Source organism: Schistocerca piceifrons, chromosome 2 (genome assembly GCF_021461385.2).
Source record: "Schistocerca piceifrons isolate TAMUIC-IGC-003096 chromosome 2, iqSchPice1.1, whole genome shotgun sequence".
In the NCBI taxonomy this organism is placed as follows: domain Eukaryota; kingdom Metazoa; phylum Arthropoda; class Insecta; order Orthoptera; family Acrididae; genus Schistocerca; species Schistocerca piceifrons.
In genome coordinates, this window is record NC_060139.1 from 1,106,392,714 (window position 1) to 1,106,418,666 (window position 25,953).

The 25,953-nt window shown below is 38.8% G+C and overlaps 1 protein-coding gene across 1 annotated transcript in view; it reads left to right on the forward strand.

Moving 5' to 3' along the window:
- The window catches only part of LOC124776913 (filamin-C-like), a 542,943-nt gene that overhangs the window by 316,953 nt on the left and 200,037 nt on the right, over positions 1-25,953 (forward strand). The window contains exon 9 of the mRNA XM_047252124.1: positions 14,903-15,121. Within this exon, the coding sequence (XP_047108080.1) occupies positions 14,903-15,121 (219 nt within the window). The remainder of the gene's footprint in view (positions 1-14,902; positions 15,122-25,953) is intronic.

Here is a 25,953-nt window from a genome sequence, read left to right on the forward strand (position 1 = left end):
GAAGCAAAAGAAAAATTTGGAGTAGGAATTAAAGTCCAGGAAGAAGAAATAAAAACTTTGAGGATTGCCAATGACATTGTAATTCTGTCAGAGACAGCAAAGGACTTGGAAGAGCTGTAGAATGGAATGGACTGTGTGTTGAAAGCAGGATATAAGATGAACATCAACAAAAGAAAAGTGAGGATAATGGAATGTAGTCAAATCAGATGATGCTGAAGGAATTAGATTAGGAACTGTGACACTTAAGGTAGTAAAGGAGTTTTGCTATTTGGGGAGCAAAATAACTGATGATGGTCAAAGTAGAGAGGATATAAAATGTAGGCTGGCAATGGCAAGGAAAGTGTTTCTGAAGAAGAGAAATTTGTTAATATTGAGTGTAGATAAGTGCTTTCTGAAAATATTTGTATGGAGTGGAGCCATGTATGGAAATGAAATATGGATGATAAACAGGTTAGACAAGAAGAGAGTAGAAGCTTTTGGGATATGGTGCTATAGAAGAATGTTGAAGATTAGATGGGTAGATCACATAACTAATGAGGAGGTACTAAAGAGAATTGAGAAGAGAAATTTGTGATACAACCTGAGTAGAAGAAGGGATCAGTTTGTGGCACACTTTCTGAGGTATCAAGGGATCACCAATTTAGTACTGGAGGGAAGTGTGGGGAGTAAAAATCATAGAGGGAGACTGAGAGAAGGATACAGTAAGAAGATTCAGAAGGATGTAGGTTGCAGTAGTTACTTGAAGATGAAGAGGCTTGCACAGAACAGAGTAGCATGGACAGCTGCATCAAACCAGTCGTTGTACTGAAGAGCACAACAACAGGCACACTCCTGGGTATAGTCTTGGATCACATGACAGTTTGTTTGTCTCAGGTTTCTGAACAATTCAATTATGGCATCACTGGCAACCTCAACTGAGTGTTGTTTTTGTGTCTTTTCAGAATAAAAATCCTGTTTGATAATTTGATTGAACTTAAACTAATAGCGCCTGCAGTCCAGTCTAAGATTTATATCCCTAATTTTCTTTTATTTCTTTCTCCTAACACCAATATTGAAATTATTTTCTCATTTTATGCCATCAAAATCTTCAGTTTTGTTAGTATGTTAAAGTATTTAATTTTCCCTGTATGACCTTCTGTCTGCTTTTGGTTTTGATAGTTTTTTTAAACAGAATAAAAGCATTGAATAAAAAATAAATATAAAAAAACTAGATTTTTTTCAAAAGAGATGAAAATTGTGTTTTAATCCACCTTGTCTGTGTTGAGGAGCTGCAAATTTCAGAGTTGTTTGCCATTTATGAATGATAATATACCATACTATTTTGTTAAAAACTGATGTTTTGAGACCATGGCTGCGTACAAAATGCAGGCTGATTACCGCAAAGAAGGAAAGAGATACCAGTCAATAACCTTCGAGTGGATGTGCTGTTTTTTGTAACATGAGCAGGCGCATGGCGCACTTCATACAAACATAGAGATTTGCTGTGTTACTGAGGTACACATGTATGAGCAAAATTACAATTTAATCTTAGTTTAATTAAACAATGATAAAATAAACTTACATTATATGACCTAAATCACTGTTTAATTAAAGAGTAATAAAATAAACTAACACTATATCACTCTGATGGGTACGCGTGTTTCCCAACAGTGATGACACACTTGAAGCATTAAAAAGTATGTAGCATCATATCACACCCAAATGGTTATTTGATTGCTAATTATCTAATATACAACTGCCTCATTGTGGGGCTATGATATTAACTTGGAATCTGCATCATTTTCTTGCATGAATCATAAATTTTTTCTCACCTATCTGACTGTTGAATTTTATATTACTGCTGGTGACTTGAACTTATGACAGCACAACTTAGCATTGTGTTAGCTGAAGCAATAATGAAGGAACAGTTAAGGACTCACAATTGTAAAGCAGCAATGGAATGGTACAAGATATTATTTGTGTTGACACACTGTATATTCAGGCATGCCAGCTCAAGGGTTAATGATGCTGTTTATTCTCACAAATTTGATACTGGTACTGGTTTTGAACGACAGTTTTTAACAACCTCCTTTGTTACACACAATTAGATGAATGTTAATCGTAATAAATGTTCATGGAGTAAAAAATATTGGCCGGTCAAGTGGTAGTTTTAAAGAAAAAATACTCATCTTGTTTTTTGAGGATCTCCTTTAATCTGTTGCTTGAATTTCTTATGTCTGGAACCCAGATTCTCTTGTAGGTCTGCAAACCTAATAGGTTGACAAGTTTTTTGAGTAACATAGATGACAAATTGATTTGTAGGTAATTTTCATATTTAATAGGTCTATATGCCTTGCTGCCCCGATGTTATTCAATCTGTATATTGAACAAGCAGTAAAGGAAACAAAAGAAAAATTCAGAGTTGGTATTAAAATCCATGGAGAAGAAATAAAAACTTTGAGGTTCACCGATGACATTGTAATTCTGTCAGAGACAGCAAAGGACTTGGAAGAGCAGTTGAACGGAATGGACAGTGTCTTGAAAGGAAGATATAAGATGAACATCAACAGAAGCAAAACGAGGATAATGGAATGTAATTGAATTAAGTCGGGTGATGCTGAGGGAATTAGATTAGGAAATGAGACACTTAAAGTAGTAAAGGAGTTTCGCTATTTGGGGAGCAAAATAACTGATGATGGTCAAAGTAGAGAGGATATAAAATGTAGACTGGCAATGGCAAGGAAAGCGTTTCTGAAGAAGAGAAATTTGTTAACATCGAGTATAGATTTAAGTGTCAGGAAGTTGTTTCTGAAAGTATTTGTGTGGAGTGTAGGTATAGAAGTGAAACATGGATGATAAATTGTTTGGACAAGAAGAGAATAGAAGCTTTCAAAATGCAGTGCTACAGAATAATGCTGAAGATTAGATGGGTAGATCACTTAACTAATGAGGAGGTATTGAATAGAATTGGGGAGAAGAGGAGTTTGTGGCACAACTTGACAAGAAGAAGGGACCGGTTGGTCGGACATGTTCTGAGGCATCAAAGGATCACAAATTTAGAATTGGAGGGCAATGTGGAGGGTAAAAATCATAGAGGGAGACCAAGAGATGAATACACTAAGCAGATTCAGAAGGATGTAGGTTGCAGTAAGTACTGGGAGATAAAGCAGCTTGCACAGGATAGAGTAGCATGGAGAGCTGCATCAAACCAGTCTCAGGACTGAAGACCACAACAACAACAATAAAGCCTTGCTGCCATCAATTACAATGTTCATTCAGCGAAATACATTCTATTTGTACGCAGCTGAAATTTACAATATGTCCTATAACTGAGCACAAGAGAAAAACTTTATATCCTTCTGTCCTTCCTTCCTTCTTCGCCACCAGAAAACACACAACACAAACCACTTGCACCCAGTTAACACTGTTCCAAAGTACATCAGTAAAGATAGAGTCATACTAAGATCAAAGGATAGAACATTAAGTCGAAAATAATTTACAGAAAATGAAATTCACTCAACACCATGATAAAACAACTATGATAATATATATTCTCATAAAAAAAATTATCTTTTTGCAGCACAGTAATTTTATGAAATTATTGTTTAATCTGAGAGGTTCAATTTTGCAAGATTTTTACGAAGTAATTATTTTTTGTGTTTCTCTTTTTAATTAGGCATTTTTAGTTTGTTGGATAAGTTTAGTATTAAGTATCAGATTTTAAGTGTATTTTTCCAGTGTGAATTTTTTTAGATAAATTAAATTTATAGGTGTCAGAGAAAATTTTATAATTGTGTTAGCATGACATCTGCTACCATACAGTCAGAGTTTAAAACATTTCAAATAAGATTAAAAAGAGGATGAGATCATAAATTTGAGAGTATAAATGGTCCAGAGAGTTTATTGCATGCTACAAGGTACATTTTCACATGACTGTTCACGTTTAGATGCACCTTTGTTGATGTTTACATTAGCTTTTGGCTCTTTATTTCCCCTTGATGAGAAAGTTATTTGGTATGGCAGTGCCCTACAGAAAAAACTGATGTGAGAAGTGGACTGTTTGACTGTAACTAATGTGACAGAGCATAATGTAATCATATCTTTAAGGGGAAATATGTTTTGTTTTAGATTACTTACTTTGAAAATCCCATGTCATTATGTTCCAGTGGTGACTGCTTGTGTTCACAAAATAATGAAGACTGAAAGACTGAATGAAGTACTTAAATGTATGTGCGTAAGTGCGAAGAATCTCACACACACACACACACACACACACACACACACACACACACTGTATACAAAGATTAAAACATCACAAATATCAGAGGTACAAAGCATTTCTCTCTCATTAATGATACAAAGTTTACAGTGATGTGCCAGCAGAAAATTTACTGAGTATAAACAGTAAACAAATTTAGATTCAGTGAGCATTGATCATGAATAAAATACAATTCATGTGGAAATGTTACAGAAATGATAGTACATAAATATTGTGGTATACACAGAGAACAAAGTAAATTATGAGAAACAATTGTACAGAAAATAAAAATTACGACAGTGGACATCTTATTAACATTTTTGAAAATTTAAACTAACTATTTGTTAATTTATGACTAAGCATTCTGTTGTATTTGAATGTAGTGTTTCATATTCAATTACTGTTGGCATGTTGTTAAGGTCAAAGGAAGTAGTGTTTAAGTATGTTTCAAATTAGAAAGCAGGTGAATAAAATTTTTCAAAAGATTGCATTGGCTAATGCAGTCACTTCATGGAGGAGATGATGTGGTGATTTGCTTTTATGCACATATGTTTCGACATCTTTCTTATTACTCCATGCGTTTTGATAGTTGTATGCATTGCTAGTGTGGATTTTCATATGATAAGCACAAAAACATTAAATTTACCTTCCAGCGTTAGACTAATAACAAAATCAACTTCTTTGACTTAAAGATCTCCAGCAAAACCTTATACATTATTTTGAAATTTATAGGAAACTAACAGCCAGTGATGTTTACTTCAACAGCTCATTTATCATCCATACCAAGATAAAATGGTATATTTTAGGCGCACATTGAATCCACTACATAAAATTCCATATATATACTCTGAGGCAGAGCTATCCCAAAATATATATTAAAATCAATTTGTTAATAACGTATCACTGTATTTAAATTATCAGAATGCATTTCACATTTTTCCCACACAGATTTAAATAATCCTGGACAATGTTTTTGGAACTAGGGGTGTGGCTTCTTTGGACTGTTGCTATTGCGGGCATCCCGAAGGCTCTGATGATTCATTGTTTACATCAAAACGGAATGAACAAAGTTGCTGAAACTTCACTGTAGAATCCCTGTCTCACTATACCTCTATGCTTTGATGCATCATTAATCCATGTTTATTATTATTGTTGTGATAGTTTTTTGAAGAGTTATTTTTTTTCCTTCCCATATGCTATTGTATCCATCAGTGGAATTACTTTGCAAATGTCTTGCCAGAGTGTACTAGAGTATGGTAACATACGTATTATCACCTAGCAGGAGTTTCACAAATGATAAGAGAAAAAAAAAAAAAAAAACGCGCAAAGTATACCTCTGTCCGAAATAAGTCCCATTACCTTGGTTTCCTTGCTAGCTGACTGTGTGTAAAGTGCCTTATTAGCAAGTTTTTTTGAGAGTGTATTATGCATGAGTTTAGTGAGTTTTACTTTCTTACTAATAGTAGCATTACACCACTAATTCAGAATTTAGTGTGCAATTTATCAGGTGTTATTTTGGAATGTGGTTAGGAAGAAAGTGAAGGAACTTACACCCAGAAACATGAATTAAGAACAAAAACATTGCAGATCCAGGCTAGGGTATGCACACAATTTTAACAGAACAAAGTACAATGCAGCTGAGGGGTTGTGTGCACTATAACACTTGGTATGCATATTTTTGTAAAACACAGTTATCGATATGACAAATACCATCTGTAAATTACCATGACAGTTGGTCATGCCAGCCAGACAGCCACAGCACAAGACCTGTGACATCATAGAAACATCACCATTTCATGATGCTAACTCAAAAACACTGTGATTTGAGTGCACAGAACAGTTTGAAGTTTAGAAACTAAAATACCAAAAATATTAAGCATGCAATGAAGCTAACATACATTGCATAAAGATCTCTCAAAAATGTGTCTTTTAGTACAATTAACTGTAAACTGATGGGACATGTGATGTTGGGGGATAAATAAGCCACCCATACATTTTATCTAAGAGTTAGCCTTTTATGTTATTTAGTAGCTGATTATGAAACAGAAAGAAGATACAGAGTGTAAACGTTTGGATAGGATGTGATATAGCCCCTCTTGAAATTTTGAAAATCTGGTGTGAAGCTTAACTGTCTTATATATAAGACAGTAAAGCTTCACACCAGATTTCAATTTTTAGGGAGAAGCTTCCACTCAAAATACAAACATAGCAGCTTATCATTCATAACTTAAGGAATAGTAACAACCCCATACAAAAGATCAGGTATATACACTACTGGCCATTAAAATTGCTACACCACGAAGATGACGTGCTACAGACATGAAATTTAACTGACAGGAAGAAGATGCTGTGATATGCAAATGATTAGCTTATATACAAAGTGCTGATATGAGGAAAGTTTCCACCCGATTTCTCATACACAAACAACAGTTGACCGGAGTTGCCTGGCAAAACGTTGTTGTATTGCCTCGTGTAAGGAGGAGAAATGCGTACTATCACATTTTCTGACTTTGATAAAGGTCGGATTGTAGCCTATCGTGATTGCGGTTTATTGTATTGCGACATTGCTGCTTGCGTTGGTTGAGATCCAATGACTGTTAGCAGAATATGGAATCGGTGGGTTCAGGAAGGTAACATGGAATGCCATGCTGGATCCCAACAGCCTCGTATCACTAGCAGTCGAGATGACAGACATCTTATCCACATGGCTGTAACAGATCTTGCAGCCATGTCTCGATCCCTGAGTCAACAGATGGGGACGTTTGTAAGACAACAACCATCTGTACGAACAGTTCGATGATGCTTGCAGCAGCATGGACTATAAGCTCGGAGACCGTGGCTGTGGTTACCCTTGACACTGCATCACAGACAGATCCGCCTGTGATGGTGTATTCAACGACAAACCTGGGTGCACGAATGGCAAAACGTCATTTTTTCGGATGAATCCAGCTTCTGTTTACTTCATCATGATGGTCACATCTGTGTTTGGCGACATCGCGGTGAACACACACTGGAAGCGTGTATTCATCATTGCGATATTGGCGTATCACCCGGCGTGATGATATGAGGTGCCATTGGTTACATGTGTCAGTCACCTCTTATTCGCATTGACGGCACTTTGAACAGTGGATATTACATTTCAGATGTGTTATGACCCGTGGCTCTACCCTTCATTTGATGCCTGCGAAACGCTACATTTCATCAGGATAATGCACAATCGCGTGTTGCAGGTCCTGTGCAGGCCTTTCTGGATACAGAAAATGTTTGACTGCTGCCCTGGGCAGCACATTCTCCAGCTCTCTCACCAACTGAAAATGTCTGGTCAATGGTGGCTGAGCAACTGGCTCATCACAATATGCCAGTAACTACTCTTGATTAAATGTGGTATCGTGTTGAAGCTGCATGGGCAGCTGTACCTGTAGACGCCATCCAAGCTCTGTTTGACTCATTGCCCAGGCGTATCAAGGCCATTATTATGGCCAGAGGTGGTTGTTCTGGGTACTGATTTCTCAGGATCTATGCACCCAAATTGCGTGAAAATGTAATCACATGTCCAATGAGTACCTGTTTATCATTTGCATTTCTTCTTGATGTAGCAATTTTAATGGCCAGTAGTGTACAATTAAAGTTGTCAGAGTTGCCTATACTACTCAGTACAGAGATAATTTGGATTCCATATGTTTGAACAACATATCAAAATTCACATTTGCAATGCACACATCTCTCAACAGACACAACAACTAGATTTTTAGTCAGAGGGAGAAGGAAGGGGACACACACAAGATAAGTGATATGCTTGGAAATAATATATTAAATGACGCAGTGGCAGCTCATGCAAAATTTTATCATTATCCTACAATGTTGACTCACAGATTGTGTTTCACTACATTGTCATGGCAGGTGCAACTTAATATTGTTGTGATATTAGCTCTACCTAATGCATTAAGATAAAGTATGTCATTTGTATGTTTCTGATCTCCTCTATGTTGTTTTAGTAATGCATTAGTGTGCCCTATATTTTTCAGTCCACCTGTACCCCATGCATTGTTCTTCCTGAATAACAAACATAGAAAGCAAAGAAGCACATTGTGAACATCACACCCACGGATCCACCTGTTTTTGTACACTTTCATACTAAATTTCCACATATACTTACTTTTATTACCACCACCTTTAGCCTTTTGACTTACAAGGGTAGTAATCATAACTAAATTGGATGTATTAATTTTACATATATAAACTGAACTCTTTAAATGTATTAAAATTTTAGAATTAATTGTTTGAATTTTCAGGGAATAGGAAAATGGAAAAAAGATGGTAGCACTGAGGATCGAACTTGAGTGGTCAGTTGATTGATCACTTGGATATGGACCCATAAAGTGAACTGCTACCCAAAAAATCCCGTACACTTTCTGCTTGCTCAATATTTTGCATGCAGTTTCGAAAAAAAAAGAAAAAAAATTGGTGCCCTGGTACTGTGAGCAACTTAGCATTCATAGTGTCAGAATGAATGATGGCACATCAAAGCACGTGCAGGCAAAAACAGACAGCTGTGTCCCTTGTCTCAGTTGATTGTAGTGCAGCTGACCATAATTTTAGCACTCACTACTGGTTTCTAGATATCACAGATACAGCACTAAAAAGTCATGTTGTCATTAGATTAGATTTACCTTCATTCCAACTGATCCGTAACGAGGAGGTCCTCCAGGATGTAGAACATGTCAGGAAAACAATAATACATGACAAATATTTACAACTGAGACAAATAAGCTAATGTACCTTCCACAGGTCCCAAGTAGAATGATCATCATTTTTTTAATGAACACTATATGAATGAATTGTTTTACGGACACTAATGCAGTGAATTTAAAAAAAAGGGTTTTTTATTTATAAGGTAATGAACATGTAATAGAACTACTACAGTACTTATTTACAATGAACACATTACTACACTGAAATGGTGCAGAAGTTAGATTGTAGTTACACACACACGCGCGCCCGCGCGCGCACACACACACACACACACACACACACACACACACACACACACACACACACACACTTATTTACAATGAACATATTACTTCACTGAAATGGTGCAGAAATTAGTTGGCTCTACTGAGAAATTCATCAATGGAGTAGGAGGAGTTTGCCACCAATAAATGCTTTAGGCTTCTCTTAAACTGAATTTCATTGGTTGTTAGGCTTTTTATGGCTGCTGGCAAGTTATTGAAAATGTGTGTTCCTGAATAATGCACACCTTTTTGTACAAGAGTAAGTGACTTTAAATCCTTGTGTAGATTATTCTTATTTCTATTATTGATTCCATGAATTGAACTGTTGGTTTGAAAAAGCAATATATTTTTAATGACAAATTTCATTAAGGAATAGATATATTGGGAAGCAGTAGTTAGAATCCCTAGTTCCCTAAACAGGCTTCTGCAGGATGTTCTTGAGTTCACACCACACATAACTCTTACTGCACGTTTTTGTGCCCAGAAAACTTAAGCTTGGCTTGATGAATTACCCCAAAAAATAATCCCATATGACATTATGGACTGAAAGTAAGCATAGTATGCCAGCTTTTGCATTTTTATATCCCCTATGCCTGACACAATTCGCATTGCAAATAGAGATTAGTTAAGATGCTTCAGCAGTTGTTTGGTGTGCTCCTCCCAGTTGAATTTATTATCAAGCTGTAATCCCAAGAATTTAATACTGTCCACTTCTTCTATCTGCTTGTCATCGTATGTTTGGCATATACTCGTGGGAAACTTCTTACAAGTTTTGAACTGCACATAGTCTATTTTTTTAAAGTTTAGTGACAAAGAATTGGATAGGAACCAGTGATTAATGTCCACAAATATTTTATTAGCTGATCTTTCTAAGACTACACTTGATTTGCTATTTATTGCAATATTTGTATCATCGTCAAACAAAAAGAACTTGGCATCTGGTAATGTTACTGATGAAAGGTCATTGATATACACAAGAAAAAGGAAGGGCCCTAAAATTGAACCTTGTGGGACCCCACATGTAATTAGTTCCCGGTTGGATGATGCATGATAGTTTAATACATGTCTCTTTCCTAATAACACCCTTTGTTTCCTCTTATTTGCATACCAGTATGCATTCAAGGAGAAATGGCATACTTTTAATGCAGTTTCCAGCTCACATTTGAAGAGAAGTGTCATAATTCAAATGCAATATTCACTGCATGCTGCATCCCATTAGTACATGATCACTGGCTGTCACTGAAGTAACATAATTAATAATTTAGACACTGATATAACACTGTGTTACAAAAGACTATGCAACCAAGTCTAACTTAAAGAAATAATCAGTTTTAAGATTATCCACTGAATTTTGGAAACCTGGGAAGTTAGCACAATGATTTGGACACCATCGTGTGTGTTACAGTAGATTTGTTGGCTATACCAGAGCACTGACATTCTGAAGAAAAAACTCTCACTACAAACTTGTCAACAATGAATCATAGCTCATTTTCAAGTGGGGAAATCAAACTATGTTGTAGTCCTGCAATATTTACAAAAACTGGTAGTAGCTACTGTACCATAGATGTAAATTCCTTAAGCATTGAAGGTGTCACTGAACTGCCTGTGATAAACTATGGGTGGGAAAGGCAACATGTATAATTCTGAGTACATACAGACCTCCATGTGCACGTATAGTAATGACTGGGTAACTGTAATAATAATAGGTGACATCAGTATTAACACACTAACCCAATAATTCCACCACAAAAAGATTACCACTGTTGAAACTTTCTGCCATATTAAAACTATGTGCCAGAGCAGGACTCAAACCCAGGATTTTGTCTTTCAGGGGGAGGTGCCCTAGAGAAGTGTAGAGCACTCGCCCATCTAATACAGAGTTCCTTGGTTTGAGTCCTAGTCCAGCATACAGTTTTAATCAGCCAGGAAGTTTCATATTAGTGCACAATTCATTGCAGAGTGAAAATTCATTCTGGAAACATTCCCCCAGGCTGTGGCTAAGCCATGTTCCTGCAATATCTTTTTCTCTAACAGTGCCAGGTCCGCCAGTTTTGTGGAAGAATTTCTGTGATGTTTTGAAAGCGGGAGATGAGGTACTGTTGGAAGTAAAGCTGTGAGGAGAGGTCATGAGTCATGCTTCGGTAGCTCAGTTTGTAGAACATTTGCCTCTCAAAGGCAAAGGTCCTGGGTTCAAGTCCTACTCAGGCATACAGTTTTTATCTGCCAGGAGGTTTTGTATCGGTGCACACTCTCCTGCAGAGTGAGAATTCCTCCTGTATTACAGTTCTTATTACACAAATTTACTAATTAAGGAACCAACTGGAGAAGTAGGTGGCACCTATCTGTGTAATATTACCACTAACATGGATAAGTTTATTTGTAAAACACTCTCATATTTGCTATCTCTGGCCATCATGCTGTGGAATTTCTGTTTGTCTAATATAAAGCCACAAGCTAGTGAGATGAAAAGATACATAACAAAAAGAACAGTACATGTTGAGGCCATCAAAAACTTCCACTTCATATTAGAAAGTGCATCATGGCCTGAAGTTAACTATTACACTTATGAATATTTTTCTGTTGGTGTCTTCTACTTTTTGACATCACGTGCCCACTAAAACATATAAATAAAATATGTAGAAAAGTACCTGGATAGATGGTGAAGGTGTACAAGTAAGAAAAAAAGTAACACTGTTTCAGTGTGAAACATTATAAAACATGAGATGTTAAGGTGAAAGAAACATGAAGTAGATATTATGAATATTGCTTACTAGTGCACACAAGGAGTAGACATGTAGCTCACATCTAAAATAATGGAAGCAGTACTCCTGCTAATATTCAGAATGTTATAAATAGCTCCCTAGTTGGAAAGAATAATTTCGATAACGAAATCATTATAAACCGAAATGGTAGTATAACAGAATGCTAATAGAACATTGTAAATATCTTAGGTGACTATTTCTTCTCTGTTGGTAAATCTGTCAGTGATACATTCAGTAACCGTAAATATAACTTGGCAATGCTTCTACTTACAGCATGTACCTCACCCAAGCAGACAACAGTGAAATAAAAAGCATAGTAAAGGCAACACAAAACTCTTTGCAACACATCTGGACTCCTTTCTTACAGAATTAACAGGGTCTTACCACCAGAAAGTTTTCCTGATCTGTTGAAAATAGCCCAGGTAGCCCCCTACTTTCAAGGAAGGATGCAGATTGAAATAGAAGATAATAAATCAATCTCTATCTTGTCTGAAAAGGTAATAACACACAGACCTGTCACAGTTTTGAGTAAACATAGTCTGATCTTGGAAAATCAGAATGGTTTCATTAAGAACAAATCGACTGCAGCAGCTGCCAATCCATTTATTGATGAGGTAATATTGGCTGTTGAGAACAAAGGGTATATTACAGGCACATTCCTTGATCTTGAACAGGCATTTGACTGTGTCATTATAACAGTACTTCAAGAGAAGTTGTGGAACATAGGCATCAGAGGCATTGATCATGGTCTAATAAAATCATATCTAAGAGAAAGCAGCTTGTGCTGTTAAGAATGGTAAGTGGCACACACAGATCTAACATTACCGATATGACATGTGAAGTACTTCTTTTCTTTGTTTATGTAAATGATGTTAAATACTTCACACCAGATTCAAAGATCATACTCCAAGCTGGTGACACATCTATTGTGTGGATGTATAAATATTATGACCAATTATAAATCTTGCACAACCATATTACAAATGAAATAAATCAGTAATTCAGTGAAAAACATCTTAGTGTTAGCACCAAGAAATTGGCAGTAATGGTCAGTGAAGTCGACAAGATGACAGGTTTTGAAATTCAGTTGTGCATTGGACCTGACATAGCTATCAACGAAAACTATGTAAGGTCCCTGGGAATAAAAATACAAGATACACTTCGGTAGGATATACATGTTCACCCTCTGGCATGCAAACTGCCCAAACGCAGTAAATATGCTTGGCAGATACAGCAATGAGACCTATGTGCTACAGGCTGCTTATCATGCATTGATTACGTCTGTTATAAACTATGAGTTAGAAGTACAGGGTGCTACAACTCCAGCAGACCTTTCTTCCAGAAGTGCTAGGCTTGCAAGGACCGCAGGAGACGTTCTGTGAAGTTTGGAAGGTAGGAGATGAGGTACCGGTGAAAGTAAGGCTGTGAGGAGAGGTCGTAGGTTGTGCTTGGGTAGCTCTGTTGGTAGAACAATTGCCCACGAAAGGCAAGGGTCCTGAGTTCAAATCTTGGTCCAGCACACAGTTTTAATCTGCTAGGAAGTTATAAATCGGGACATTCTGCTGCAGAGTGAAAATTTCATTCTAGTCCTTTACAAGCTTTTAAAGTTACAGGAGAAAGCTGTAAGGACAAATTGTGGTGCAAAACCAAAAGACTCACGTCATGTTCTGTTACATAAACAAGAAGAAGGATCAGTCATCTCATAAATCATAGAACTGTAATTAATCAATGAAACCAAGTGTACACAGGACTGAGACATGAAAATACATTATAGAGTTCAGTCACGTCATTTCCTACTGCAAATTTAAACCCCCGAGTAAAGGAATGTTGATTGCCAACTGACGCTACTCACTAGATGAGTATAATTTTTTTGCACAGAATAAAGGAATTTTGTACAGGCTTCATTATGTATTTAATGTAAACACTTAATCATCAACTTTTTGTTCAGTCATTTCTTAAATAACTAATTGAAAATAAATCATAGTTGCTGTAGTGAAATTCTATCTACCTGCAAATCAAGCATCGTGTATAAGTGAATTATTTTCAAACCTATCTTATTGTATCACTGTTTTTTGTTTTAAAAAAAAAGTGCATATGTGTATTCACTTGTGAACTTACAAATTCATAATAATGACCCTTATGTCATGTGATGGTGAATAAAGTTATAATAATAATAAAATAATAATAATAATGATTATTATTGTATTGCATCACATTGAAAAAGTAAACCTTCAGAGAGATAGAAATGTGTGTGCATAAATCCAAATCACTTCATCATCTCCTGTGTGAACAGAGTGAGTTAGCCAATGCAGCCTTTGTTCAAAATTTGATTCACCAGTTTTTCAGTTTGAAACATACAGTACATAAACAGTACTACCACTGGGAATAACCATATGCAGACAGTCCCACAGCACGGAACACTACACTAAAATATTATAACTTACTTAATCGTATCTTAATACAACAGTTAGATTAATTTAAATTTCCAAAACATCTTAATGTAATGTCCTCTGCCATATTATTTATTTATTTTTGTACAATTGTTTGTCATCATTTATTTTGCTCCCTGTGTAACACAATATTTACATAATATAATTTCTGTAACAATCCAAGGAACTTTCACAACAGTGGGTAATAAAGAGCTGAAAGCTAATGTAAATATCTACAAATGTGCATCTAAACAAGAACAGCTTTCTGAAGATGAACCTGTCAGTTAAAAACTAGTAACAGCACTATTATGTGAATAAAGAGCATTATTAACAGTGGCTGATTGCTGTTTCCTTCAACCTGTGATGTACACTGTGTTTGATGAGTTGTAAGAGAGAATTGCTAATCAGCTTAAAACCTTAAAATTTTTGTACCAAAATGAAGTAAATTGTCCATTACAGATAAATTCAAATGGAGCTAGCAGTAGGGAAATAGACGTTTTAGCCCGATCTCCCACTGGCCGTAGCTTGGATTGTCCAGTGCAGGAAAATGATGGTGTGTATACGGCGACATTTCAGCCGGATGAAGCAGGAGAGTGGAGCATTGCTGTGACCCATGGTGGAGAGCATATCCAAGGAGGACCATTCACATGCTTTGTGTTTGATCCAAATGCTGTGAAGGTATCTATACAACCAATTATAAAATGGAAAAATTCTCTGTTGTGTGTTAATGTTACACAGACCTTATGTTACCAGTGATTAGAAAAAATATGTATCGGGTCAACCATAATGAAATCTGTCACTGGAGCAGCATGTGTATTAACAAAGCACTGGGTACATTTGATGTTCACACAAGGAATTTTCTAATAAAAATAAATTTGGCTAATATTATTTTGTGGCAAAGGTGGGGTATATTATGTTACTGACTATAAGAGCTCCAAAGTAATTTTATATTTACCAAAACCCAAAAAGAAATCCAGTCCATTAAGATTATTTGTTTATTTATATTTTAAGTGGTAACTATAATTTTTATGCCATATATGTAGACTGATGTTCTGTGTTTTTCTCTGGCCATGTAATTCACTTCGAGTGCTCAGTTACCGTATTTACTCGAATCTAAGCCGCACTCGAATCTAAGCTGCACCTGAAAAAGGAAACTCGAAATCAAGGAAAAAAAATTTTCCCGAATCTAAGCCGCACCTGAAATTTGAGATTCGAATTTCAAGGGGAGAGAAAAGTTTTAGGCCGCACCTCCAAATCGAAACAAAGTTGGTCCATTGTAATATGAGACACAATTTAGGTCGAATGAATGACGATACAGCTACAGTAGTTTGGTTCGAGTCGTAAGCTTAGCAGTTAAGCTTCACCAGGTAGCCATTGCTATGCGTCACGCGCTCCGTCCATATTTATACGGGTATCCTTCCTTTTTCACGTGCTTCGTCTGGGTTGAATTGATTGCTTATTTTTCTTTGATCTGATAAGTGCCGTTACTTTGTTATAGGTGTTCACGTCACTCTAAGCTGAAAATGCATTATTGTACTGTGTCACGCATTGTTTGTCGCATTCTGATAATGAGTGTTTACGACCTGTCGCCGCTTGCGGCATGGCTTGCTTTTGTACGTGCTACTGCCGCTTCCAATTGAAAAATAAATAAATAATTAAAAATAAATAAATAAATAAAATTGTCTCATAAGCGAAACAATGGCAAGAGACTGCACTTTGTTGTTACTTACACTGCTGCTTTCTTTGATAATGATCAACAAGAACCAAATAATAGACTGCGTGTGATAGAAGATGTTGTGAAGGAGAGTTTAGCGAAAAATTTTCTCCGTTTGAATATCTTCGCAGATGCCTCTTTAGTACATTACCTTCTGCACAGAAATTGGAGTCATCTTAGATTAAAAAATCTAGTCAGTTATGCTTCATTTCTGACTGCATCTCTAATCTGCGTAAGAATAATACTAATATAAACAGGGCATGATATGTACATTCTTCCACGATTGCTGTTGTCTCACTCTAGTTTCGTAGTTTATTAGGCAGACAGGATTTAAATGAAGTAGCAGCAAACACAAAAGAATACATGGCAAAATGTTTATATTCATATTATTCTTATGATGAAGAGAATACTGCATGTGATTCACAATTCATAAAAGTTCCTATTAGCAACCATCTCTTGTCACAGGTAGAAAAAAATTCAGAACATAGAGTTGACCATATTGACAAACATCCCAAACAGTCTTGCCAGTCGGATTTTCGTAGTACATTGAAAGGTTGCTACAGTCGAAGATGAACAATACGGAATTCGTATTTACTTCGTTGGATAATGTATGAAAATGCAGTGGTCGAAACTCGGGGCGGAGAAAAAAAGCTCGTCTTCCACCTTTTTTGTATAAATTTTATATATATATATATATATATATATATATATATATATATATAATGGAAGGAAACATTCCACGTGGGAAAAATTATGTGTGGATGGATATGTGCGTGTGTGCGAGTGTATACCTGTCCTTTTTTCCCCCTAAGGTAAGTCTTTCCGCTCCCGGGATTGGAATGACTCCTTACCCTCTCCTTTAAAACCCACTTCCTTTCGTCTTCCCCTCTCCTTCCCTCTTTCCTGATGAGGCAACAATTTGTTGCGAAAGCTTGAATTTTGTGTGTATGTTTGTGTTTGTTTGTGTGTCTATCGACCTGCCAGCGTTTTTGTTCGGTAAGTCACCTCATCTTTATATATATATATATATATATATATATATATATATATATATATATATATATATATATATATATATATATATTTACTGATGCAGAGGTTTTGGCGCCAGTATTTATCTTTGTGCCTGCAAAGCATGCCTGTGTAGCGCTACATATATTTGACGGCAAAAGTTACTTGTGGCGGCACCTACCAACATTTTACAGAACTTCCGCTTACTTTGCACTCGATTCTAAGCCGCAGGTGGTTTTTTGGATTACAAAAACCGGAAAAAAAGTGCGGCTTAGATTCGAGTAAATACAGTACGTGTGGCCTCGAAGGCAATGTAGCTTTATTGTTCTGTTGAGAATATTTTGTATACCACTAATGGTTTTGCAGTTTAGCATGCAGCTATTGACAGAATTTACAAATGTGTTCTTCAATTTTTTTGTTATAATTTGTATTTATCCTCAGTTTTTTCTTTTTTCTATGAACAATGGAAGTGTGTGTGTTGTAATGCTCAGTTATTGACTTAGAGAGATAGAATTCTCTCATTTGTAACAGAAATATTTCAGTGATCCTCAGTATCTGATTAAGAGTCTGATCAGTTTCTTGGAAACTGCAATAACATTTTTCATTGGTAGATCCTGCTCTGTTAGAATTATCTCAATTTGTGGTACAGCATTCAAAGAGTTGCAGAGAACTGCCAGTTAAGGTGTGGAGTCTTGGCCTTGACTCTTCATTGTCCTTTTACTTTACATTATTAAGTTAGCTTGTGTCCTTCAGTGTGAATCTTCTCTAGCTGTGATTTCCATGTGATGCTGAAATAAGTAGAACATATCTACAGATATTCCAATTTCCTTTACACTCTCTTCTTTTGATAAAAAAAGATGTTTCTTTTGGTAATGAGGACTTCTAAATTTTCATGATGCGCATAAATATTGTCTATGTGTACCACAAGTTCCTTTCAGACTGTGGTATTCTGCATCACGTTTTGTATTTTTTCCAGTTTATTTATTTCATATTTTGTGTACTGGTGATTCATGTTGTGAATCTATCACAGGAAATGGGAAGTGCCAGTTCTACAAGATTTTTGTGGTCACATTCCACGGTATTTCATACATGGTACTAATAAGTTTCATGTTAAAGTGTCTAGAACTTAGATTCTGTAACAGAAAAATAAATTAACTATGAAGGTAAAATTTTCTGGGATGTTAGGCTGCATCATGTTTCTTTTATACAATTGATATTTCAACTCCTCAACTAGGATCCTCTTCAGGATCTCGTATTGTGATCTTTACCCTCCCATACATCGCCATTTAAGTTCTCGTTCTTTGCACAAATTTTGAAAAACTTAGAGGAATAAGATTACAAAAGAAGAACTTTTTTACTTATCTTGATTATCTCATTGTTGTTGATGGCTCAAAATCTTATCTAGAAGTATATTCTTGCAGCTGAAATTTCTATTTAACAGATTCCTGCAGACGAAATAACTGATGAAGATTTGCCTGTCATAATGACTTTCTTTCATTTTTATCCCATTCTTCTAAATCACACCAACTTAACAATTTTCACTTCTATCACCCCAGAAATTACATTGTTGTTGACAAGTTTAGAAAAATGTCTACTTCGATCAGAGACATGCCCACCACTACTTACATTCTGCCTTACTTACAATTTCCAAAGAGTTTCCAAAGAAAAAGAGCTTACAAACATTTTTCACGGGAGAAGAATCTTTACCAAATTATATCATTATTTCATAAATAAATCCAGAAACAAATTTTGTAATTAGTGCTAGATTGTGAAATTAATAATATTAATTTTATGTATTCCAGACATTGTGCAATTTCAATTATTCCTAAAAGAAGAGTAGTTTTAACTGTTAGTGCATATCAATTTTAACTCATTAATTTCTTTTTTATACATTTTAGCCTGAATATAATACATCGTGTATAAAATCGTATGAATTCTTTTAATGAAACAACTGTGATAATTTGAACCTATGCAAGAATCGATATTATACATTGTATCAGATATTTCTATAAAGAAAAAGGTTATGTTAGAGGAGGGTGACTCTTCACAATATCCTCTTCAAAAAATTTGGAAACAGAATGTTTACAATATTTTGTGACAGACTATAAGGTTTGTCAAGCAGTATACAAAATGGTGCCCAGGATAGCAGATAGATGTATAGAGCATCTGATACGTAACATATTACAGAAAAATTAAGATAAATATCTACTATAAAAATCATAATCTATGCATATAGCAGGATATGGTATTCAGATTTTCAGATCTATGGAACTTACTGTCACTAGACAAATAAGGTCAAAGGTACAACATTACACCACCAAACTATAGAAATAATTTCAGAGGCAATGTAAATTACTGGAATTTATAAAATTTAAGTTAAGATCTATAACATCAAACCTTCATTTAAGTGTACAATGAGTGAGCCGACTTGAAAAACTCACAATGGTACAGACCAGCAAAAGTATACTCAGTCACGAGTAGGAATTAATCAGCCATGTAAACCATAGTATTCAAGGATATATTGACTCACAAGAGAACAAAATAATGGATAAGTGTTAGAGCCTAAGTTTACGATGTGGGGATCGACCCATGAATCCGAACCACACCAGGTAAAAACCAACAAAAAATCTTCCAGCACAACAAAATGAATAAAGTGCATAATCATATCAATGAGGTCAGTTATATGCAACGAGTAATTCTGAGGAGCATTTAGCTTCAATCAGTGGTTGTATGTTCTCCTTGGGCGCACACACACACACACACACACACACACACACACACACACACACACACACACAGAGAGAGAGAGAGAGAGAGAGAGAGAGAGAGAGTCAGTCGCAATGACTGGGGGTACCAAAACAGAGCTAAGCATGAGTCTGACTATAACTCAAAATCCAATCAGATTCAATATTGCAACACTCAGGATAAATTCAGTTAAACATAGTCATAAATTAGCTTTAAATGATGTCGCAAACCACTACCCACTATTGTCCCATTTCAATACTGTAAAAAGCCCTACTCATTTAGTCTTATGGCTCCTATATATTAAATTCTAAAGCACAGATAAATTACAGAACACAACTATATAGTGTATCATAGATTTTAACTCAGTCAGTAGATAAGACAAAACTTTAAAAATAACATTTTACATAATAAATTCAAGACAAACAAAACACAGTTATATAGTTGTATGAATCTACAGATAGATTTAAATTCAGTCAATGGATAAAATAGGACTCTAGAAATCACACCATCTTTCATACTAAATTCATGACAATGAAAAAAAAAAAAAAAACAAACAAAAATTAGATACTTTTGGATCAGGTCGATCAATACTTTAGATTTCTCTTTGGCTTTCACCAACACAAGATCTACTTCAAACCTGTAAAATCTACCTTTACCATCATGTCTCTACTTTCTCCTATCTCCCAGTTTTATCATCATCTTCCTCAGTTAATAGATATGACAGAACTTCAAAAGTACATGATCTTACATACTACATTCATGGTAAAAAAAACACAGTTACATAATCTAAAAAATCTGCAGACATAGTGAACATTTTCTTCTAAATTAGGTGTCATTATTCATCCATGTTCACATACCTTGTCATCTATACCACAAGTTAACAGTGCTTGGCATTTTACATACTTGCTTTGCTTACCAGTAGCTCCTCTTACCTTTACACATGTGTTGTGACTTGGCAAGACAGCCAAGTCACTATGAGAGGAAGCCGAAAGGCACGCGTTTAAGCTCACGCAGGCTGGCGTGAGGTCTGGAACAGGTAAAGTAATTGAGACTAGCAAATAAAGTACGAAGCTGCTGGAATACTTAACTTTAATCCATAAGTGGTGAACATAGCTCTTGACGGTACATGCATCACAAGATAAATAGCAAATGATAATGGCGCCTTGCTAGGTCGTAGCTAATGACGTAGCTGAAGGCAATGCTAACTATCGTCTCGGCAAATGAGAGCGTAATTTGTCAGTGAACCATCGCTAGCAAAGGCGGCTGTACAACTTGGCGAGTGCTAGGAAGTCTCTCTAGACCTGCCGTGTGGTGGCGCTCGGTCTGCAATCACTGACAGTGGCGTCACGCGGGTCCGACGTATACTAACGGACCGCGGCCCATTTAAAGGCTACCACCTAGCAAGTGTGGTGTCTGGCAGTGACACCACATTCTTCCCCTGCAAATCGGCAGACGGTTGTGGTATAAGGCTTCCGTCCGCCGTGGAGAGGACCCCATGGTGACATATGCGATGAGGTGGGGAGCCTAACAACAGGCGAGGCTGTGCCACCCGCACCCTGCCATTCGGTCCGAGGGGAGCTAGGAAACGCCTGAAAACCTAGTCCAGGGTGCACGCCAACATGCGGTGTACGCGCCCGTTTAGAGACAGGAGGGGCCGAAGGGTCGACCTCCATCGGGTCGGGGCACCCGATGGGCGAAGACGCCATGTGGTCCGGAGCGGGCAAGAGTTCCATGTCGGAGGACAGCTGGTCACGGGAAGCGATCGGCAGCGCGTAACCCAGGGAGGCGCCCGGAGGTTGCAGCGACGTGTCCACTGCGGGCGTCGCCGGCGGCGGCGCGTCGCTATGGGGCAAAATGGAAGGCAGTGTCGGTAACACCTGGGGCTGAGGCGAGCCAGTAGATGGGTCCCCAGGGCGCTGACCGGATGGCACCGTCGCTGAAAGCAGACGGGGAGCGGCAGAACCCGTGCGACGACAGAGGCGCAGCTGATTGAGATGCCGATGCACCTCACCAGAGGCCCCCAAAACCAAATACATAGCGCAGCCGAGGCAGCGAAGAATGCGCCCTGCGAGCCAACGCCGTGAACCTTGATAGTTGCAATAGTAGACAACGTCGCCAGGGTCAAAAGCAGGTGTCTGCTGCTGCACAGGAACCTGATGCGACGGATGTAGCAAAGACATCAAGGTGCGATGAGGGCGACCGTGAAGCAACTCAGCTGGCGAGCGACCATCTCGGGTCTGAGAGCGATACGTGGACAAAAAGAGCAATAGTGCGTCCTCCCGAGAATGTGACTCTTTCAACTTCAACATCCGGGACTTGAAAGTCCTGACCAGTCGTTCAGCTGATTGAGATGCCGATGCACCTCACCAGAGGCCCCCAAAACCAGATACATAGCGCAGCCGAGGCAGCAAAGAATGCGCCCTGCGAGCCAACGCCATGAACCTTGATAGTTGCAATAGTAGACAACGTCGCCAGGGGCAAAAGCAGGTGTCTGCTGCTGCACAGGAACCTGATGCGACGGATGTAGCAAAGACATCAAGGTGCGATGAGGGCGACCGTGAAGCAACTCAGCTGGCGAGCGACCATCTCGGGTCTGAGAGCGATACGTGGACAAAAAGAGCAATAGTGCGTCCTCCCGAGAATGTGACTCTTTCAACTTCAACATCCGGGACTTGAAAGTCCTGACCAGTCGTTCAGCTGATTGAGATGCCGATGCACCTCACCAGAGGCCCCCAAAACCAGATACATAGCGCAGCCGAGGCAGCGAAGAATGCGCCCTGCGAGCCAACGCCGTGAACCTTGATAGTTGCAATAGTAGACAACGTCGCCAGGGGCAAAAGCAGGTGTCTGCTGCTGCACAGGAACCTGATGCGACGGATGTAGCAAAGACATCAAGGTGCGATGAGGGCGACCGTGAAGCAACTCAGCTGGCGAGCGACCATCTCGGGTCTGAGAGCGATACGTGGACAAAAAGAGCAATAGTGCGTCCTCCCGAGAATGTGACTCTTTCAACTTCAACATCCGGGACTTGAAAGTCCTGACCAGTCGTTCAGCTGATTGAGATGCCGATGCACCTCACCAGAGGCCCCCAAAACCAGATACATAGTGCAGCCGAGGCAGCGAAGAATGCGCCCTGCGAGCCAACGCCGTGAACCTTGATAGTTGCAATAGTAGACAACGTCGCCAGGGGCAAAAGCAGGTGTCTGCTGCTGCACAGGAACCTGATGCGACGGATGTAGCAAAGACATCAAGGTGCGATGAGGGCGACCGTGAAGCAACTCAGCTGGCGAGCGACCATCTCGGGTCTGAGAGCGATACGTGGACAAAAAGAGCAATAGTGCGTCCTCCCGAGAATGTGACTCTTTCAGCTTCAACATCCGGGACTTGAAAGTCCTGACCAGTCGTTCAGCGGCACCGTTTGATGTTGAATACCATTGGCTTCGCATAATGACTGAAATTCTGCGGTCATGAATTGTGGGCCGTTGTCGGAAACAATAGTCTGTGGAAGACCTTCAATGCAAAAGATAGCAAATAACGCTTGGATGGTGGCAGATGACGTCGTGGAAGACATCTGGACAACAAAAGGAAAATTACTGAATGAATCGACAACAACCAACCATCAAGCATTCCAGAATGGACCAGCAAAATTGATGTGTAAGCGTTGCTAAGGGGTAGTGGCTTTCGGCCATGCAAAGAATTTCCGCGGTGGTGCGGATTGTTGTTCGGCACACGCCATGCAAGAAGAGCACATATTCGCAATCGCGGCATCGATTCTGAACCAAGTACAGTGCAGACGTGCAAGTTGTTTCGTTCGCACTATACCCCAATGTCCTTGGAGAAGCCGTAAGACAGAGGACTGTAACGAACGGGGGACCACGACCCTGGACTGATCATTATCAGAACACAACAGCAAAACACCACGTCGAATAAAAGTCTCTCCTTGTGAGCACAAAATCGGCGAACCAATGGATCCTTGATCCGTGACTTTGACAAGGGCCATTACGTAGCAACAAAACGCAAAATGGTAGCAAGGACAGGGTCAGCAGCTGTGGCTGTAGCTACATGACGAAAATCAATCGGAAACGATTCGACCACGTCATCGGTTTCCGAATCAATGAACATGCAAGCAAGTTCGGAGGAATCGAATGCTCTATCCTCAGCAACAGGCAAACGGGACAACGCATCGGCGTTTCCGTGCTTAGCAGTGGACCGATACAAGATATCGTAGCGGTACTGCGAGAGGAAAATAGACCAGCGAATGAATTTCTGTGCTGTACGTGGAGGTACAGGCTTGTTCGGATGAAAAAGCGATGTCAAAGGTTTGTGGTCTGCGATGATGGTAAAGTGACGACCATACAAGAAATCATGAAACTTAGTAACACCAAACACGGGAGCCAAAGCTTCTTTCTCGATCTGTGAATAATTTCTTTGCGCAGACAAGAGCAATTTGAACGCAAAGGCAATAGGGCGATCGTGCGATCGTGCGAACCATCTTTGTGCGCAAGCACAGCACTGATCCCGAAATCCGATGCATCCACCATCAACAAAAGGGGCTTCTGGGGATCGAATGGCGTCAAGCAAGTATTGGAAATCAACACCGATTTCAACTGGCGAAAGGCGCGTTCGCATTCCGTCGTCCAGACGAACGGAACACCTTTACGGCATAAGCGATGAAGTGGAGCTGAAATGGAAGAGGCGTGGCGCACATATGTATGATAATAATTTTTCCCAGCACACTCTGTAGCTGCTTCAAATTCTGCGGCGAAGGCAAGTCTTGTATGGCACGGAGGTGCTCTGGACTGGGATGTATGCCTTGGGCATGGAGTACGTGGCCCAGATAGGGTAAGTCCCGAGCAAAAAACACACATTTGTCCTTCCGCAAGCGCAGACCATTTTGTCGCAAGACCTGAAATAATGTTCTGAGATTGGCTAAATGTTCCTCTTCCGTCTTTCCGGAGATCACAATATCGTCCAGATAGTTTGCTGCAGTAGGGATCGACACACAAACAGTGTGCAGATATTGCTGAAACAATGCAGGGGCGGATGCACACCCGAATGGCAATCGTTTGAATCGGTACAAACCAAGATGCGTGTTAACCACCAAGACGCGCTGGGATTCTTCGTCCACCGGTATTTGCAAGTACGCATCTGCTAGGTCCAATTTCGAAAAATATTTAACCGGGCACAGTTTGTCAAAAAGATCTTCCGGGCGGGGTAAAGGAAAAGTTGCAATCACTAGTTGTGGATTCACTGTTGCCTTGAAGTCCACACAAAGTCTCAATTTTCCGGAAGGATTTTGCAAAATTACTAAGGGTGATGCCCAGAGAGAAGCCTGCACACGTTCAATCACACCTTGTGATTCCAAATCGTGTAATGTTCTTGCGACCTCATCACGCAATGCGTGGGGAACATTGCGCGCTCTGAAAAATTTCGGTTGCGCGTTTACTTTCAGTTCCAAATGTGCTTTATAGTTCTTAGCGCAACCGAGGCCCTGTGCTAAAATGTCTGCAAATTCTTCACATAGACGAGAAACACTGGCTGAAGGCACAGTCTGGTTCACTGAGAGGACCTGATTTGCTATAGACAAGTTAAACAACTGAAACAAATTGAAACCAAACAAGTTCACTGCAGAAGAAGAATGAAGGATGTACAATGACACAAGTTTTGTTCGTCCCTTGTATGTTGCAAGAAGGCTGCACTGTCCTAACACAGGGAGCCCGTGACTTGAATATGTAGTTAACTTAACATTTGCGGCTCGCAACGGAGGTGGGCCCAGCTGTTTGTACGTGTCGTGATTGATCAAGGAAACTGCAGCTCCGGTATCGAGCTGGAATGCTATCACATTGCCGTGAATGTCCAAGTCTACAAAAAGTTTATTGTCCTGCTGACGACAAGAGCGACTGTCTCGTGCAATGTGATCTGACACTGGTACAGAATCACTTGCGACTTGACAGGATTTCCGGTGATGTCGACGCACACCATTCGTGGGACGAACACAGTCACTGTTAGAGAGAGTGGCACTGGGCGGAGTGGAATGAAC